Below are 18,270 nucleotides of genomic sequence, written 5' to 3' on the forward strand. Positions count from 1 at the left end.
TTGCAACATGCACGTTGGCGAGGGATGTATTACGGATGATCCTTCATTGGTGTGGTTTACCGGAGACGGATTTTCATTCAGTATCGGGCATAATTGATTATGCATCTAGATGGGGAAACTGTCCTAAGAAGAGGAGTAGATTAACTGCGATCTTATTTGGTACCATATGGTGTTTATGGAGAGCCCGGAATGACAGGATCTTTAAAAAAATTGTCTTAAATTCAGAGAGAATAGTAGGGGCTGTTAAATCTTTGACATATGTGTGGATTAAACATAGGGAGCAAATAATAGTATAGATTGGAGAGTATGGAACTCCTCCCCTTTATTCTATTAATGTATTGTAACTATATTCTCTACTAGCTGCTTGCTAGTGGAGTTATTTTCATTTTTATATATCACATTTTGCCGGTTCAAAAAAAAAATTAAAAACACCTTAACTAAATTGATGGTTTTATTTAATATACCTCTATATAGCAAAAGTGTAATTGAGACTTCCTTAATGAGGGTATCTGAGCCTGTTTACGTATACTGACTAATCCTCGCTGCGAATATGAGGTTGTTTTACGCCTTAAAGTCATTGCAGACGAACCTCTATGATCACATCAACTAAGCCGTATTAAAATTTGAACATTGCTCAATGTGTTACTCACCACATCTTTCATATTTCTTACCAAATCACCACAACCCAAATGGTTTAAATAGATTATATTGACTAGTCTTGCTCCTTGTAAAATGTAAACATTGTCACGCCTTTTTGTGTCATTAAGTGTTACACTTTGTATTTTGGATGGATAACAATCGTTGTAGAGTTGTGGCTACATAATCTGAAAATACCCCTTTATAATCACAACAAATGTTGTCAATAGCTTTAAATAATATCTTATTAATCAAAATTTGGATAAAAGTATTTATATTTAAGTTTTAATAAGTACGTAACTTTTCTTATAAATATTACCTATACCATAATTATTTTGATACAAGCTAAAATTTGCTGACCTTTGCATATCTAAAGGGACACTTCCACTACCCCTCGTTCTATATATATATTACTCTTATTCATCTTGTTCATTTATAGTTTGTGGTGAGGCTTTAAAAGACATACAAGCTCTCGAATTTCCTCAAAATCCCCACAAATTGTAAGTTCAAATTGTTATCTTTATTCATTTATATGTATACATTTTTATACCAGAAGCAATTCAAATTCTGTATATATAATTAGTTTTAATGTTTTATCAACCTTTTTTGTTTAGTGAGAGATTGACTACTTAATTACAATCTTTTTCTTACACAAATACGTGTTTTCGATGTCTGAAACTTCCATGTTCCTAGGTCTTTGTGAAAGCTCATGTACACGCCTATGTATTTACCTATAATTTCTTTCAATATTTTCACTGATGCATCAAAAACATTAACCACACATATCTATCTTTTTTTTTTTTTTTTTTTTTTTACTTAAATACATAACGTGGATGAAAATAATTGATGTCTCACTACCACATAACAGTATTGAAGTGGAGATGTCACCTCAAACGACGACGTTTTAGCGGAATGCATGAATGTTATTTTAATGGTTTGGAAAAAAAAAATCATAAAGAATATTCACATGGGTCTACGTTGATATGGAGAGCACATATTCATTTAGATTTTCCACGGACCAAATAAAAAAGTTTTAACTGTAAGAAAAAAAAAGTTTTAGATAAAAATGCATCAATATCTTTTAATAGCTAACATAATAAAATATTCCGATGATTATTTAAAACAACAAAAGTCTAGTGATTGATGTGTACAATCTCATATATGATGTCTACGGTTTAAAATTGGTATGAACAAAATAATATTAGTGGTCTATCATTTATCCCATGTGAAGAAGCTGGATCTGATTCGATGTGAGTATTTCGTTGCAATTTACCTCTAATTTTTATAGATAAAATGTTTATATCAAATATTAATATGATAACTTTTATATACTGAATTAGGATTAATATTGCAAAAAAAAAAAAAAAAAAAAAAAAAAAAAAACAAAAACAAAACGATCACCTATCTATTCTAAAATTTTGATCAGATATTTGGGAGGGGATGGACGAACGCAGATGGGTTTATAGGGCAATTTGTTTTCTTGGGGTTAATGTTAAATCGCAAATGAGTAACATTTTTTTTTATTATTTATAAAATATCATTGTTTCAGTAAGTACCATAAAAATATAAGAATTTTTTTGATTTTGTTCATTAAAAATTAATGAAATAATGGTATTTTCATAAACACAAATTTCAGTTGCTTATCTTCACGACTTCACGTGTCATTTCTTTATAAATCAATGATGTTTTATATGAAGAATAAACCAGTTTCTTACCCTTTTATAACATTAACTATTTTATGTTACTATAATTCATGATAATAAGTTTTTATAATACAACAACAAAAAAAATTATTCACCAACAAAAAAATAATATTAAGAAATCACACGTCAACAAAATTAATTATTTGTTTACATCCACGTCACTAAACATACACACATGCATCCACATTAAGAAAAGTATAGATGTAATATCAACATTAATATGTAACAAGATACAATTCGTTGCTTCAGTTAGGTTTTTACGTACAGGATTTTAAAAATAAAAATAAATGTTTGAAACTAAAGGGATATTTGAAGGTTGGTTTTTTAGACATTAATCATTAAATGATTTAGAAACGGTTTTGTTTTTTTTTTTTTTTTAAATACGTGAAGTGGTTTCCACCGCCCACCGGCGACACGTATATTTCTCTGATGAGATTCCGATGGCAAATGTGGCACTGCTACTGAATTACTATACAAAATCCAGTTTGTTTCTATCTAAAATTTAACTTTGAATTTCGATGAAAATTTCCTTAAATATGAGGAAACAATTTGATTGTTACACATTTTCAGTCTTAATCGGAGGTTAGTTGTTGCTCTTAATTCGTTCATTTACGCTTTGATTTCTTCGTTCGACAACTGATTCTATTGCTTGATCAAACACAAATGAGTACAAGCTCAGTGTATTTAAATCAGAAAATAGTGACAAATCGTTACTTGTTTAGCTTTCATGCATTACAAGCTTATTAACTACATAAAAACAACTTCATCGTCGGCTGCATAAATTGATTTGTTTGTGTTTGTACAGAAACTGTAAATTCTCTATGGTTTTGATTCATAAAACGGAATCACATTCATCGTTTGAATTTTACTAACATAGTTGATTGAATTTCTGAACCATATTCTGCTTTCTGTTGTAATTTGCAAATCCATTTTGGGCAAATTTGGGGAAGTGCTGTTTTCATGCATTAGAGAGTTGTAATCTATGGATTAATCTGTTTATATTCTACAGAAGACTGTAATTTGTGTGGTCAACAATGGTTGCATTTGGGAAAAAGTTGAAGGAATTGCAGATCCAAGAATGGAAAGGGTAACGTTCTTCCAACCAATAGGTCTAAGATGTGTTGGTTTGTAATATGACACTATGACAGGATAGCTTGTGTATTTGTCTATCTATTTTCAGATATTATATTGACTACAAGCTACTAAAGAAGAAAGTGAAGCAATATGCTCAACAAAACGATGTTGTAGTCCAGGATCGCGATTATGTTCTTCGTGATTTCTCTCGAATGCTTGATGAACAGGTGTACGTTATTTGTAATTTCTATTTTCTAAACTAGAAACCAAAAGAACTGGAATTTTACATAAATATTCCAAGTTTTGATTTCTTCAAATGCTTGATGAGAATCTTGTTGTGATTCAGATTGAGAAGATAGTTCTGTTCTTATTAAGAAGACAAGGTCAACTCGCAACCAGGCTATCAGGTCTTGCTGACCATGGTGATGAGTCCCTTTCACATGGCCCACATCATGACTCGATTGTGGAACTAAGAGAAGGATATAGAGAAGTGGGAAGAGATCTTTTGAGGCTCTTGTTCTTTGTTGAAATGAATGCTATTGGTTTAAGAAAGATTCTTAAAAAGTTTGATAAGCGGTTTGGATATAAGTTCACTACTTACTATGTCAAAACTCGAGCAAATCATCCTTATTCTCAGCTACGACAAGTTTTTAAGCATGTGGTATAACACTAGCACATACACTAAGGTTTCGTCTCTTACACATGACATGACATAACAGAAAGGTTGTAGTGTTGTTTGGCATGCATCGGACTAAGAGTGATGTCAATGAGACAATAATTGCAATTTTTTGTTCCACCGAGAAAGGTGCAACAAGGTTGAACATATGTCTCGTATGTTCAAAAGACAAAAATAGCCCTAGAAAGTCTCTCATCCAAAATTGCAACTTTTCTGTCTCACCCAAAAAGGTGGCAACAGGGTTGAAGAGGGTCACAATGCAAAAAGACAAAAGTAGCCATAGAAAGCTTGCCACCTAAAATTGCAATTTTTTGTCCCACACAGAAAGGTGGAACATAGACTAGTATCTCGTCTGTGCAAAAGACGATACTAGCCCTAAAAATCTTGCCATCCGAAATTACACCCTTTTGTCAACGAGACATAGATTGCAACTTCTTTTCCCACGTAAAAACATGGAATGATATTGTTGAACAGATACTCGCTTTTAACCTCTCGTTTGTGAAAAATACGAAAATACCCCTAGAAAACTTTCCCAGCCTAGTCCCATGACTCCCTTTCATCAAAAAGACGAAAATGCCACTACATTACTACCATATGCTACCTACATGTACAGGGCATATCAGCAGTTGTTGGATCAATATCTCGGAATCTTGCTGATCTCAAAGATGATCACAGACACTATGCATCATCAATCTATGACCACCCAACTCTTCACATATCGGTATCTATCAAAAAAAAAAATCTTCATTTTGTAAGTTTCATAAAGATTAACGGTTTTGCTTTTCCGTGTAATAAATTACAGGACCCTATCATTGAATCAATCAAAGCAGCTGAGAGTCGACTAATGAACTCAACAGATTTCCTTCAGTATTTGGGAAAACATGCATTTATCATGCAAGATGAATTGCCATTGCCTTCATCAGAAGAGAAGAATACAAATGAAGGATATCATTTCATGTCACTTGTTTTGAACTTGGTGAATACATTTTTGTATATGGTGAACACATACATCATTGTGCCAACAGCAGATGACTACTCTCTTAGCCTTGGAGCTGCAGCCACTGTTTGTGGTGTTGTGATTGGATCAATGGCTGTTGCACAGGTCTTTTCTTCAGTTTATTTCAGTGCATGGTCTAATAAATCATACATCAAGCCTCTTATTTTCAGCAGCATTGTCCTTCTTATGGGGAATACTTTGTATGCCCTGGCTTATGATCTTGACTCCATATATGTTCTTCTTGTTGGACGCGTGTTTTGTGGGTAAGCTATCTATTTCTTCTAGGAAATTTGTCCTTTATTGTACAAAAATGATTTGTTTATTGTAACATTCTACTTTAGTTTCTTCCTATTACAACATTGTACATCAAAAAAATCTACCCAATTATAACAATGTCATCTGAACAGAGCTTTTTTAAACAACTATAACAAAAAAACTGAAAATATATAATAAAAAGAAAAATTGTAAACCACACCATCTGGATGGCCCATATAGTATAATAAGAAATTAAAGTAGGATACTATAATACACACACACACACACATATATGAAAGTACACTGTTATTTCTTGCATTTAGTTCTTTTACTGTAAAGATCATCTTTAAAGATCTTTTTTCAAAACTTGAAGAAATCATATTAATTCGACATATTTTGGAACAAAAATTAGTCTTTTGACCTAAAAAGTCAATATATTTTAAAAGGTTAGCTGGTGTTAGACTGTGATTAGCATGGTTTTTTTTAAATGTTAAACGGTGTTATGTATAGCAATATACTTTAATCAACTTGTTTATTGTAGCATTCTACTTTCATTTCCATGTCATACTTCAAAAAAATATACAGAATCATAGCAATATCATGCAAATAAAAAGCAATTTTCACGGATAATGAAAGAAAAAAACTGAAAGGATAATGCTATAAATGGGTAATTTTCAAAGTAAAATGCCTTAATAAGAAACAGTTTGAAAGTACAATGCTCTAATAAAAAGTAATGAAAGTAAGATGCTATAATACACAAATATATGAAAGTTTCACGCTGTAAAGATGAAATATTTTTTAAAACTTAAAGAAAGCAAAATGATTTTAACTTATTTAGTTATTTTGACCTTGAAAGTCAAAATAGTTTGACCAGTGGAACTGGTTGTTTGTTAGATTGGGATCAGCAAGGGCTGTAAACAGGCGTTATATTAGCGATTGTGTGCCTCCAAAGCTAAGAATGAAAGCGTCTGCTGGTTTTGTGAGTGCTGGTGCACTCGGAATGGCTTGTGGGCCCGCTCTTGCTTGTCTATTTCAAAGGAAATTCAAGATCTTTAAACTCACCTTCAATGAAGATACTTTACCTGGATGGTTCATGGCATTTGCATGGTTCATCTATTTGCTTTGGCTATGGTTGTCTTTCAGAGAGCCTCTACTTGAGAAAGAAGAGATTATCGTGCAACACATAGCATCTGGTAATAATGTTGTTACAAATTGATGGAAATAGCAATGCACTTTAAATTGTACTCAACAGGTCACTAAATGGTTCAATTTTATTAAGAAGATTGTCCAATAGTTAGTGGCTTAAGAAGATATCAAGGGTCTGTTTGATAACCTCTGAATGGTCCCATTCAGAGATCACCTCTGAATCGGTCAACATTCAGGGCGTTTGATACCGCCTCTGAACGGCTGTAAACGGTTAAGGAACCCTACCATCTCTGAACCATTAATAGGTTAGCACTAAATGGTTCGATTTTATCAAAAATCCCCTAACCCTATAAGTAATGTAGCTTATTTTCAACCATAATAGCAAGATACTTGCAGTTTTTTACTCCTATTTACATACATTTTTACTCATACTAGCAACATGTTTACATTCATTTACCGATAATTGCAACATATAATATGAAACTTACACAACAACATACTTAAATTTTTTACCCATTTTAGAAATGTACTTACATAAGCACATTGCTATTATGGGTAAAGACTTACAAGGATGTGTGTATTTATTATGGGTAAAAACCAATCAGTACATTCCTTATACTGATATCACATGTTAAGTAGGTAGATTGTTATTTTCCGTTATCATCTTATAATACGCTGCTGTGTATTTAAATAAACACAAAGAAATTAGTTGTTTTATGCATGTTATATTGTTGCTAGCAGATACCATTGTAGAAACCGGTGTCTTGGAGCCATTAGTTTTGGGTTCAGAGAAAAATCAACAAGATGAAGATGAGCAACAAGAATGCGATGAATTATCCAAGGAAAGCCGTGAGCCTGTTACTTCTATAATGTCTGCATATCGCCTTCTTACTCCATCTGTCAAGGTATGTACCTTGTATGTGCAAAAGACGTAAATACCCTCCTCATCCTCATCATACAAAATATTTTTTGCATGTGAACAGGTTCAGTTGATTATATACTTCATGCTGAAATACGCGATGGAGATCTTACTTGCTGAATCAAGCGTCATCACTTCATACTACTTTATATGGTCAACAAACAAAGTTGCCATGTTTCTTGCTTGTCTTGGGTTGACTGTTCTTCCAGTCAGCATCTTTGTCGGGAGCTACATCAGCAATGTATTTGAAGAAAGGTAAAAACTTAAAACTACTTCCCAAAATGAACATAAACTTATGAGGATATATAAGTTGTATTATATGTATATGTTTTTGTGATCATATGCAGACAAGTGTTGTTGGCTTCGGAGATAATGGTGTGTTTGGGTATTGTTTTAAGCTTTCAAGTGATCATCCCTTACTCCACAACCCAATATATCCTCTCGGCTATCCTCACATTCGTGTCTGCTGAAGTTCTCGAAGGTACATACATGAACATGACACAACAACATTTTTAATTAATATTTCTTTTGCAGAAAATTAATTAAGTTTTTATATATAATTATCTTAAACAGAATAAATTTAGTTGTATATTTGAACGAAATTAAAAAAAAATAAAAAATAAAAAATAGTTTTTTTTTTTTTTTTGTCCAGGAATGGTAGGGTGTTTGGGGGTATTGATCATATCATGAAATTTGATAGTATTTGATTAATTTTTAGGTGTGAACTTGTCGTTACTATCTCGGGTGATGTCATCACGTCTATCTCGTGGGACCTACAACGGGGGGCTGCTATCAACAGAAGCGGGGACACTAGCGCGAGTGGTTGCAGATGGGACAATTACAGTAGCAGGGTATTGGGGTATGAGTAAACTTTTGAATATCACTCTACTCCCTTCCCTTGTCATTTGCATCTCCACCATAATTGCCACCTTGTCAATTTACAACTCTCTTTATTAACCCATCAACCTTTATACTATGCGAGTGGCGGGTCATATATAACAACCTTTCAATTTTCAATCATGTCCTTTTTCTTGTAAATACTAAGATCTCAACTCTTGTTAACAAAAATAAACCATGTATGTAATATGTATATAAATATATATGATCTGTTGCCTTTTGACTCTTGAGTGCTATGCGAATATTGGCCCTAGTTTGAATATATGTAATGTAAACTAAACATATATGTAACTATATTATTATAACTTTTTGTTTCCATTGGGATGTTATAAGCCCCGATGAGTGTGTGTGTGTGTGTGATTACACATAGTAACTAGTAAGACCGCCAATTTAACGAGTGTGTGTGATCTTCTACTAAGTTAAGGATTTTTGCTTCTTATGATTTTACAACGTTTGTCATAAAGACATGTATAATTTTTAACTTCATAACGTACGTATACCAAAAAGAGATCTTATAAAGAATTATCTACTCATCGAATATTGTTATCTCAGCTATGTGTTCAATCAACTTTAAATTAATAAAGTAACGGAAATAATTGTGGAATATAATTACCATTATCAACTTTAAATTAATAAAGTACGAAAATAATTGTTGAATGGAATTACCATTATCAACCGGTGAATTATATGCATAGTTTTTTAGAAAAAGTTAACCTTATCTTGAAATGACTATTTCCAAAAAAAATCACATTCTACATCATTAACCTTTGGCCTTATTAAAGTGGTTTTTATTTGAAAAATGTAAAATGTCTTATGTTTTTTTTCTATGTGCGTAAGATGTGAATGAAAAGTCTTTTTTTATGTATTTAATTTTCAGAAAAAATATTTGTTTTTTAAAGTCATCATAAAAAAGAATGATGTTGGAGGAGGTGGGGTAGAAAAATAAATATGACAATATGGTTAGAACTTGATAAATATTTTCCAAAATCATAAGGTGATTTTTTTGTTTTCTAAAAACAAAAATCAAAAAATATGTTTTAAGTTTTTTGCCTTCTAAAAAAACAAATAATATTTTCCTCAAAAGTTTTTCATCCCCCAAATATAAGAGGCTAAAAAGACCATTTACCAAGAAAAACATCACCAAACTAAACTTACCACTTGAACTCTAATATTTGTTGTTTGAGGTAACCAGTGTATGTTTATATTGTAGATATAATTTGTTTGATTCAACCTTATTTATGTTTATATTTTTGTTTGATTCAACCTTATTTATGTTTATGTTTTAACTCAAAACTATGAGTTCGTTTATTTGACGGGTTAAAAATAAGTTACAATCTATAATGCATATTTCGATATTTTTTGCAAAAGTATTGTATGTAATGTCACACAAACAACTAAGTGTTTCATTAAAATACCTAGTTTTTTGAAATTTTGATAAGTTAAGCTCATGCAATTTTTTAAAACATATCTAAAAGACTAAACTGCATTTTTGGTGCCTATGGTTAGCAAAAAATTATAGATGAAGTCCAAAATTTTTTCAACTTGCACCACTGGTCCAAAATTGAATTTCTTTTGTGGTTATGGTCATTGTTTAACATAAAAAGACTATTACACCCATTTAATTTATTTTTTTGCATTTTTATATTTTGTTTTAGGATTTTTATAATTAAAAAATAAAAATAAAACCCCAACTATGTACATTTCTCTCTCTCATACACACACATACATCATCTCTCATCGTCTTTGTCATCTTCATCGTCACTGAAGATTTAAAAAAATATATATACATACTTATATTATCCATACATGCAACTCAAAACACACACATACACACAACACAATGAAAATAGGATGTTCCATGGGATCTCCATTTTCAGGTATGAAGCTTCAGTTTGAAGCAAACCCACCGGCGATCCGACCCTTGTTCATGAGTCACAACTGCACCCATATTCCATTAAAGCTTTATCAACAAAAGAATTTGATTTCTTTCTTTCAAATAATCGATTCCACCAACAAATATCTTATTTCTCCCTTCTTAAACAATCGATTCTTGCATTTGGATTGTATCCCTTTCACGATTTTGACACTTGGATTATGCACGTGTATCTCATCTTTTTCCTGCAACTTGGATTAACCCAAAGAGTTCAAAATCATATCCTTAGGATGAACCCACTAGATGAATAAAATTTTCAAACTCACAGGGTGCAAAGTATGTCCTTGAGATGTACCCACCAGTTACAAATTTTAGGAACAAAGGTCTGATAATGATGTTAATTACTTTATAGGCATGTGCAAAATTTCTTAAAAGACAACCCATGATGGTGCAATTTGATTCTGATTTAGTTACTTACACCCAAAATCTGTGATTTCATTATGTATGCGTGCGTGTTTGATGCGAAGACAACCCAGACAAAGAGTCGTCGTTATGATTATCAAGCTTACCGGAACTTTGATCTTGATTAGAGATGGCAAAAAAACTTGTACCCGAAACCCTAACCCGAGTTGACCGGGGATGGGTACTACCCGAATGCAAAAAGCGGGGATGTGGATGGGGATGGTTCTACTCGTACCTGAACCCGGCCCCGATTGGTACCCAATATAAATATATATATATATATATATATATATATATATATATATATATATATATATATATATATATATATATATATAGTATTATTTATGCTTTTATTTTTAATAACACATAAACAAAAGTTTAGTAAACAAAGTAAGGTTTTTTAACAATCAAGCGTGTAATTTTGGGAAGAATTTTTATGTCGTTTTTTTTTTTTGCAAAAAATAATTTAATTTGTAAAGTTGAATGTTATTGTTTGTGTTTGAAGACATTCGATGATTATAGTGTTTTATATTAATTCTACTAGTTTTTGTTTTGTTGGTTAATATATAATTATGAGTTATTTTTCATAAAAGTTCAAAAAAAAATCAACAGGGAAAAATCCTCGATTACCTATTGGGGATGGGGATGGGGATTAATTTTTTAATCCCCTATGGGGATGGGGTCGGGTATGAGGATGGGGATGGGGAACACGAAACTCGATATACCTGTACCCATTGTCATCCCTAATCTTGATCTATTCCCCCCTCTATCTCATAGTTCTCGGAACAAAAACGTTGAGTCATCGTCATCTTCACACCAACAAGTTCATCATCTTCACATCCATACCCATTGTGTGTGTTCATCGAGAATCCATTTTCAAATTGAGCAAGTATGAAGGAAGCACCAGGAATGGAACGGCAACCACCATCACTCACCTTTGTTAATGAAATGACGAGCACATCGGCGGCCAGTCAAGTGGGTTTATAAACCCTAACACTCAAACCCTATAACACCCATCAACTTCTTCATATGGGTTTGATACTTTGATTATCTTGGAGATTTGTTTTGATTTTTGTGTGGATTTATAGATCATAAAAACCCAATTTATTAGTTTGCTCCTTATGACCTTGAATATCCATGAATATGGATTCTTTAATTGCTACAAGAGAGAGAGGGGGTTTACCGAATGTAGGGGTGATTCTTTTTTTATTTTTGAAATCATTAAAATATATTTAAAGAAATGTAAAAAGAAAATAGGATTGGCATAGTAGTCCTTTCAAGTTATTTTAATTTTACCATGAACCAAAACCACAAAAAATATTCAATTTTAGACCAATTGAGCAAGTTATAAAATTTTTGGACTTCATCTATATATATATATATATATATATATATATATATATATATATATATATATATATATATATATATATATATATTGCTAACCATAGGACTAAATTTGCATTTAGTCTATGTAAAAAGTATGAAAACGTATTAAGATTTTTCAAAAGCAAAGCACAACAATCGTTATAGTATCATTTTTCGAATTTGCCGCTAAACTTTCAAGAATCCATCATTTTACGTCATTTTAACAATTTAATACAACGACAATGTCCCCAAACAAAATCAAAGATTTCTACAATTGCGTTAACGGTTAGATAGAACCCAATTTCTCTGTTTCTGAGCGAATCCCATCACATTTCTTCGTTCTCGAACCGAATTCCGTTGTTTTTGAACGAATCCACCAAATCGCCAAGGTGATCTAACTCAGCAAACCCATCGTCTCCAACAAAAAACACAGAGTAAATGTCCATGGTAGGCATTTGTTATTCTGATCTCCTTCTCAAACTAATTTCTCATCAAATTCGTCAAAACCCGCCACCAAACTCTCTCTCCGGTTCCCAATTTCTAGGGTTTCTGTAAAATATTTCAACAGAGAGATAGATAGAGAGAGATGGAAGAAATGGCCGGTAGAGATAATATGCCGGAAGGGACGATGCGAAATGTACTGGACCAAAAAACTCTGAAGTGGGTTTTCGTTGGTGGAAAGGGTGGTGTTGGAAAAACTACATGTAGCTCTATCCTTTCAATCCTTTTGGCTTCAGCCCGATCCTCTGTTCTCATAATCTCAACTGACCCAGCTCACAATCTCAGCGATGCGTTTCAACAGAGATTCACCAAGGCCCCTACATTGGTTAATGGGTTCACCAATTTGTATGCTATGGTTAGTCTTGGCTCCTCTAAATTTTAACTTTTTTTGTTTTTGGAATTTCTTGGGGTTGGTCTTAGTCAGTTCCTAAAAGTAAGTAGCTTGTTAACATGATTGATGCAATTATGGGGATATATGGATGTTCGATTTGAAGTGATTATGTGATATCAGATAATCAATTATAATAGAACTTGGTAAATAGATAATAGGGTTGAACGTGTTAAATGCAAACCTATCATTTTTCTAAATTACAAAATGATGAAACCACGTTGCATGAAATGCATGCATAAAGAAAGTACGTTGCATAAAAATGAGAATTAATGGGCTTAAAGTAGGTTTCTATTCATGCGCCCTTTAACGTTTTGTTTTTAGGAGGTGGATCCCAATGTGGAGAATGAAGAAGAAGAAGGTTCAGATGCAATGGACGGTTTCCTTTCAGATTTAGCAAATTCAATTCCTGGAATCGATGAAGCTATGAGTTTTGCAGAGATGCTAAAGTAAGAGCCCTCCATTATAATTCAATAAAAAAAATGATAAATATCATATAAACTACCAAGCAGACACCAGCCATTTACTTATAGACAGTTTATTCAGTTTAGAGATAACACAATTCTTACGTATACAACACTTTATTCACATACATCATCACCCATTAAGTCATTTTAACCATATATGACTTAATTAATGGGAAAGAGAAAGAAACTAGCCCTTATTGGGTCAGGTATAAATAATAAAACTTTTAATATGTGTAAACTATAACCGAAGGTTGGTGCAAACAATGGACTACTCGGTGATAGTTTTTGATACTGCTCCCACGGGCCACACACTTCGGTTGTTGCAATTTCCATCAACATTGGAGAAAGGTCTTGACAGAATGATGAGCTTAAAGAGTAAATTCGGTGGCTTATTGGGTCAGGTATAAATAATTAAACTTTTAAATCAAAATTTAATGTTTTTTCTTCACTTAATCTGTTTAATGGCAGATGAGTCGGTTGTTTGGTGTTGGAGATGAGGTGGGTGAGGATGCAATTCTTGGAAAGCTTGAGGGTATGAAGGATGTGATTGAAAAAGTCAACCGACAATTCAAAGATCCGGTAAAAATTCAAAAAGTCAACCGACGATTCAAAATCAAAACGTTTGACCTTTTTTTTGTGATAGGATTTGACAACTTTCGTTTGCGTATGCATCCCTGAATTTCTGTCGTTATATGAGACAGAGAGATTGGTTCAGGAACTTACTAAATTTGAGATAGATACACATAATATTATTATTAATCAAGTGCTTTTTGATGAAGAAGGTAAATAATGTTTAATTTTTATTTTGGGTAATAAGTTTTCTTTTTAGGGTGTGTTGTTAATTGTACCTTTTTCTAATCATATTGCAGGTGTTGAATCCAGGTTGCTCAAAGCTAGAATGAAAATGCAAGGAAAATACCTGGATCAGTTCTACATGTTATATGATGATTTCCATATTACAAAATTGCCCTTGTTGGCCGAAGAGGTCTTGTTACTTACTTTTCCTACTTTCTTTATATTTGTGAAAGTCCAAAACTTTCTTCATGCAAAATGACCAATCTGCCCTTGAAATTAATCATATGCCGACCCTCGGTGGAAGTCCCTGAGTACTACTCTTTTACTTGCATTCTAACAAAAATACAAAATAAGTAATAAGCATCCCAAGTTGGAAACTTTCATTTAGCAAAGTGACCAATCTACCCTTCAAAATAATGGCTGTGGACCCCTCAATAGGCAAAAGTCATAAGTGAAATCCTTTGGGTGCTACTCTTTTCTTACTAAAATTCTAACAAATTTTCTGTAAGCAAAATGACTGATCTGCCCTTGAAAAATAATTGTTTTTGAGATCACACACTCAACGTGTGTTATACTCAATGTATTGATCTCTAGTTCTAGTTCTTCCTTTTTTTGTTTTGGGATATCAGAACATAATGATATGCTTCCTAAGTTGGAAACTTTTATCCAAAAAGACTAATCCACCCTTAAAAATAATCGCTGTTGACCCCTTGATGTAAAATCTTGCACCAGTTTTCTCTCAATCTCTTAACCTTTAATGAAGTTTCAACTGTTACTCTTTCCTTTTTGGATACCCCGAGCATTATGTTTCCCAGGTAGGAAACTTTTTGAGCAAAATGACTAATCCACCCTTGAAAATGATCAACATCGAGTCCTTGATGAAATCACACATTCTACGTGTCCACTCTAACTTATTGACTTCTTTGAAAGGCTCAAGCTTTACGCTTTCTTTGAAGTTGGGATCTTATATTTAATTACTGTTTACCTCTCAATAACATCACACATTCTACATGTCTATCTATTTTTTGGAATGTCTCAACTGCTGCTCGTTTCTTACTTGTATTCTCCCTCTCATTTTCCTCATTCGGAAACTGTTTTTAAGCAAAAGGACACATCTACCCTTGAAAAAGAATCGTTAAAACAACCCCTAATAGAGATTACATTCGATATATCTTCTTTCAGTTTCTTAGCTATATGATTAATGGGGATTTGTTTTAACGATAAACTCTTTTGATCTAAGCAAAATGACTAATCTACCCTTGAAAATTTTGACTTTTAAAGATTCATTTGATGAATAATAGGTTTGTGGAGTGGAAGCTTTAAAAGCGTTTTCAAAGCACTTTAGACAACCTTACGACCCTTCGATTACTCAAGGGACGGTAGAAGAGCTGGAGCTAAGAGTTTCAAGGCTACAAGGACAACTTAGAGATGTGGTATCAGAACTAGAAAAGGTCAAGAAAGGCAAACAAGTACTCTGAAAAGACTTTTCTATCCTTTTTTAAAGATATTTTTACTTTTCATAATCATATATGTATAATCTATTCAAATTTCTTTTCGTTTCTTTTCCCCTAAATTTTAAATTAGATTCCAATAATTAAAATCCTTGGTTTCTAAGTTGTAAGGTTTCTAACATCCAAAAGGGGTTATATATATATATATATATATATATATATATATATATATATATATATATATATATATATATATATATATATATATATATATATATATATATATATATATATATATTCATAGATTTTTTAAACACTAATGTACCTTTTCATGGGGTACCAATTGAGTAAAAAAATTAAGATTCACTTTAAGGTAAATATTTGTACACGACACAAAAACCAAATTATACGCCTAACCACAAAACCAAATGTTCATGTATGAACATATGTATGTCAACAATGATGCATGTTAATAATACATGTTCATGTATGATCATATGTATGTCACTTATGAACATGTCCTTGTTCATAAATGAACACGAGTCATTTTCATGTGGTTCTGTGATTGTTTAATTTGATTGTATGTTAAACATGCCCCCCTCAATTATTTGTAAAGTTTTAATCATGCATCTTAATTGAAAAAAAAAAAGACAATTAATACGGGCTATGAAACAATACAATTTTATCTGTTTTTACATTTACAAACTGAAGTAAAGGTGGAAGATGATGAAAAATACTATAATGTCCTTTAAGAAAAACTCATGTACCACAATCAATGCTCCTTATATCTTACAATGACTACTAATAAGTAGATACAACGATTGCAACTGAGAGCATCTACAATCCATTGAATTTCTAAGAGTCAATGGAGTGTCAGTAGGAGGTAGAAAAATTTAGAATTGATTTTTTATGTAATAATAATAAAAAAGGGCCACTATAATTCCATTAAACTCTCTTTGTAGAGTAATCTACCATTCATGTCATCATCTCTCTCTCTCCAATGTCATTCTCATGAACCCTTGTTAAAATCCCATTATGGATGCTTTGAGTAGATACATATTATTGACACCTAAAGAGTTTCATACATACTTTAATCATTATATTACTGGTAAAGTTTTGATTACAAAAAGCATCATACCAGGAGACCAAACAGTATTTTGTTACAAAAAAAAAATTAAAAAGTAATACTATAAAAATACCATTATGTCTTTTGATTGATTTTGATATTTCAAGATGAAGGTTCACTTGTTAAAAGTATATTTGATTCATTTTTGGACTTGTTCTATTTGTATGCTTTTATATTAAAAAGTTTTTCAACTAATACTTAAACGTTTATGTTTTTATCATTTACAAAAGATATAAATAAAATGTATTTTTATATTGGGAAACGTTCAAATAAGAACTACAAAAATATTAGGAATCATGAAAACAAACCATTCGATATTATTAGACTATAAATACAGTAACATGGTTTCTGTATTAAATTGTATAAATATGTAAAAAGAATATGTCACGGTATAAATAGTTTATATATAAGAACCATGTTAGAGTATTCACTAACACCATGTTCTCGAGTTTTTTAGGGAAAGAAAGGGAATGATTAAGAGTGGAAAACGTGTTCTCCAATTTTACACATAAAATCATTCGCCTAATTTTGGGCGGATCGGAAGGGAAAGTAGACAATGACCGATTTTACCCTTACCTTTTTTCTCTACCTGTGACTTCATCTTCCTCCTCATGCAAATTCATCTTCCTCTCACATTGACTCACACCATAAAACTTGTTCTTCATTTTTCTTCTCACAACTTCTTCTTTGCCACTTCCAATGGTAAGGGTTGTGATCATCTTCTTCTTTCCTTCTCACAACATATGCATTGCCATCAAGACCCCCTCTACTTGAACCATCATTCTCCATGGACTTACCATCGTTGTCTTCTCTCCTTCCTCTTCTCCTTATGATGAAGTTGATGAATCTTAACCAAGGGTAACGATGTCATTTAATCGTGAAATTTCTCTCCATCCCCTTGCAACTTGAGAACACATATTATAATTATTTTTGTCATTCCATACCCTTCCTTTCTTTCCCCTCCCCTTCCCCCCCCCCCCCCCCCCCCCTCCTCCTTAATTTTTACATTTGAGAACAAGGCGTTAAACTATGAATAGCTGGTTGTTCTTAACCTTTTTACAGTTCTTATTAGATCTTTTGTGTTTCTATATTTTGATTGGATTTGATGTAAATATAAGCTTGGAAAATTTGCGACATATATTGATAATCCTTAGATGGTTTTCATTAATTTATCCCAGAAACTCGATAACATACAAAGGTCTAGAAAAATGTTGTTTTTAAAATTGGGGTTATGATCAAAACCCTGAAATTCATTTATCTTTGCATGTTATTATATACATCCTAGTATAATATACTCTAGTATAAATATCCATATTTATTAACATATAATATCCACTACTAGTTATTACATTATCATTATATAATAATCATTTTATTATTTTCAACTAATCATTTCCACCGGTTTTACTATTATTTAAATGTTTTAACTATTATTAACATAATAATTATATATGTTATAGTATAATAGTATAAATAGAATTATAAAAAAAAATATCTGGAACTAATAATCTCCAATCTCATGTTTCTTGTAAT

The 18,270-nt window shown here is 32.0% G+C and overlaps 2 protein-coding genes across 3 annotated transcripts; both read left to right on the plus strand.

The window, feature by feature from the left end:
• Positions 1-1,010: 1,010 nt before the first annotated feature.
• LOC145003824 (SPX domain-containing membrane protein At4g22990-like) lies at positions 1,011-8,531 on the plus strand. 2 transcript variants are annotated; one of them, XM_078962734.1, is made up of 11 exons: positions 1,011-1,136; positions 3,349-3,426; positions 3,520-3,640; positions 3,760-4,074; positions 4,703-4,810; positions 4,892-5,349; positions 6,236-6,534; positions 7,229-7,392; positions 7,471-7,661; positions 7,754-7,887; positions 8,125-8,531. In XM_078962734.1, the coding sequence occupies exons 2-11, from the start codon at positions 3,374-3,376 to the stop codon at positions 8,361-8,363; spliced, it is 2,082 nt and encodes a 693-aa protein (XP_078818860.1). In that variant the 5' UTR covers positions 1,011-1,136; positions 3,349-3,373; the 3' UTR covers positions 8,364-8,531. The 2 variants fall into 2 exon arrangements, with proteins under 2 accessions (XP_078818860.1, XP_078818861.1); XM_078962735.1 differs by lacking the exons at positions 1,011-1,136; positions 3,349-3,426; positions 3,520-3,640 and having other exon boundaries at positions 3,863-4,099.
• Positions 8,532-12,246: 3,715 nt separating this feature from the next.
• On the plus strand, positions 12,247-15,723 carry LOC145003888 (ATPase GET3A-like). Its single transcript, XM_078962793.1, has 7 exons — positions 12,247-12,865; positions 13,223-13,347; positions 13,616-13,766; positions 13,834-13,944; positions 14,009-14,147; positions 14,235-14,350; positions 15,462-15,723. Exons 1-7 carry the CDS (start codon positions 12,596-12,598, stop codon positions 15,636-15,638), a joined length of 1,089 nt encoding a protein of 362 aa, XP_078818919.1. The 5' UTR covers positions 12,247-12,595; the 3' UTR covers positions 15,639-15,723.
• Positions 15,724-18,270: the final 2,547 nt, after the last annotated feature.

This window comes from Lactuca saligna, chromosome 7 (genome assembly GCF_052625555.1).
Source record: "Lactuca saligna cultivar CGN05327 chromosome 7, ASM5262555v1, whole genome shotgun sequence".
NCBI lineage: Eukaryota > Viridiplantae > Streptophyta > Magnoliopsida > Asterales > Asteraceae > Lactuca > Lactuca saligna.

Coding starts and splice junctions, on each gene's coding strand:
- LOC145003888 (XM_078962793.1), top strand. CDS start 12,596: ATGGAAGAAATGGCCGGTAGAGATAATATGCCGGAAGGGACGATGCGA. Junction 13,767..13,833: donor TCGGTGGCTTATTGGGTCAG/GTATAAATAATT, acceptor GTTTAATGGCAG/ATGAGTCGGTTGTTTGGTGT. Junction 14,148..14,234: donor AGTGCTTTTTGATGAAGAAG/GTAAATAATGTT, acceptor ATCATATTGCAG/GTGTTGAATCCAGGTTGCTC.
- LOC145003824 (XM_078962734.1), top strand. CDS start 3,374: ATGGTTGCATTTGGGAAAAAGTTGAAGGAATTGCAGATCCAAGAATGG. Junction 4,811..4,891: donor ACCCAACTCTTCACATATCG/GTATCTATCAAA, acceptor AATAAATTACAG/GACCCTATCATTGAATCAAT. Junction 7,888..8,124: donor GTCTGCTGAAGTTCTCGAAG/GTACATACATGA, acceptor ATTAATTTTTAG/GTGTGAACTTGTCGTTACTA.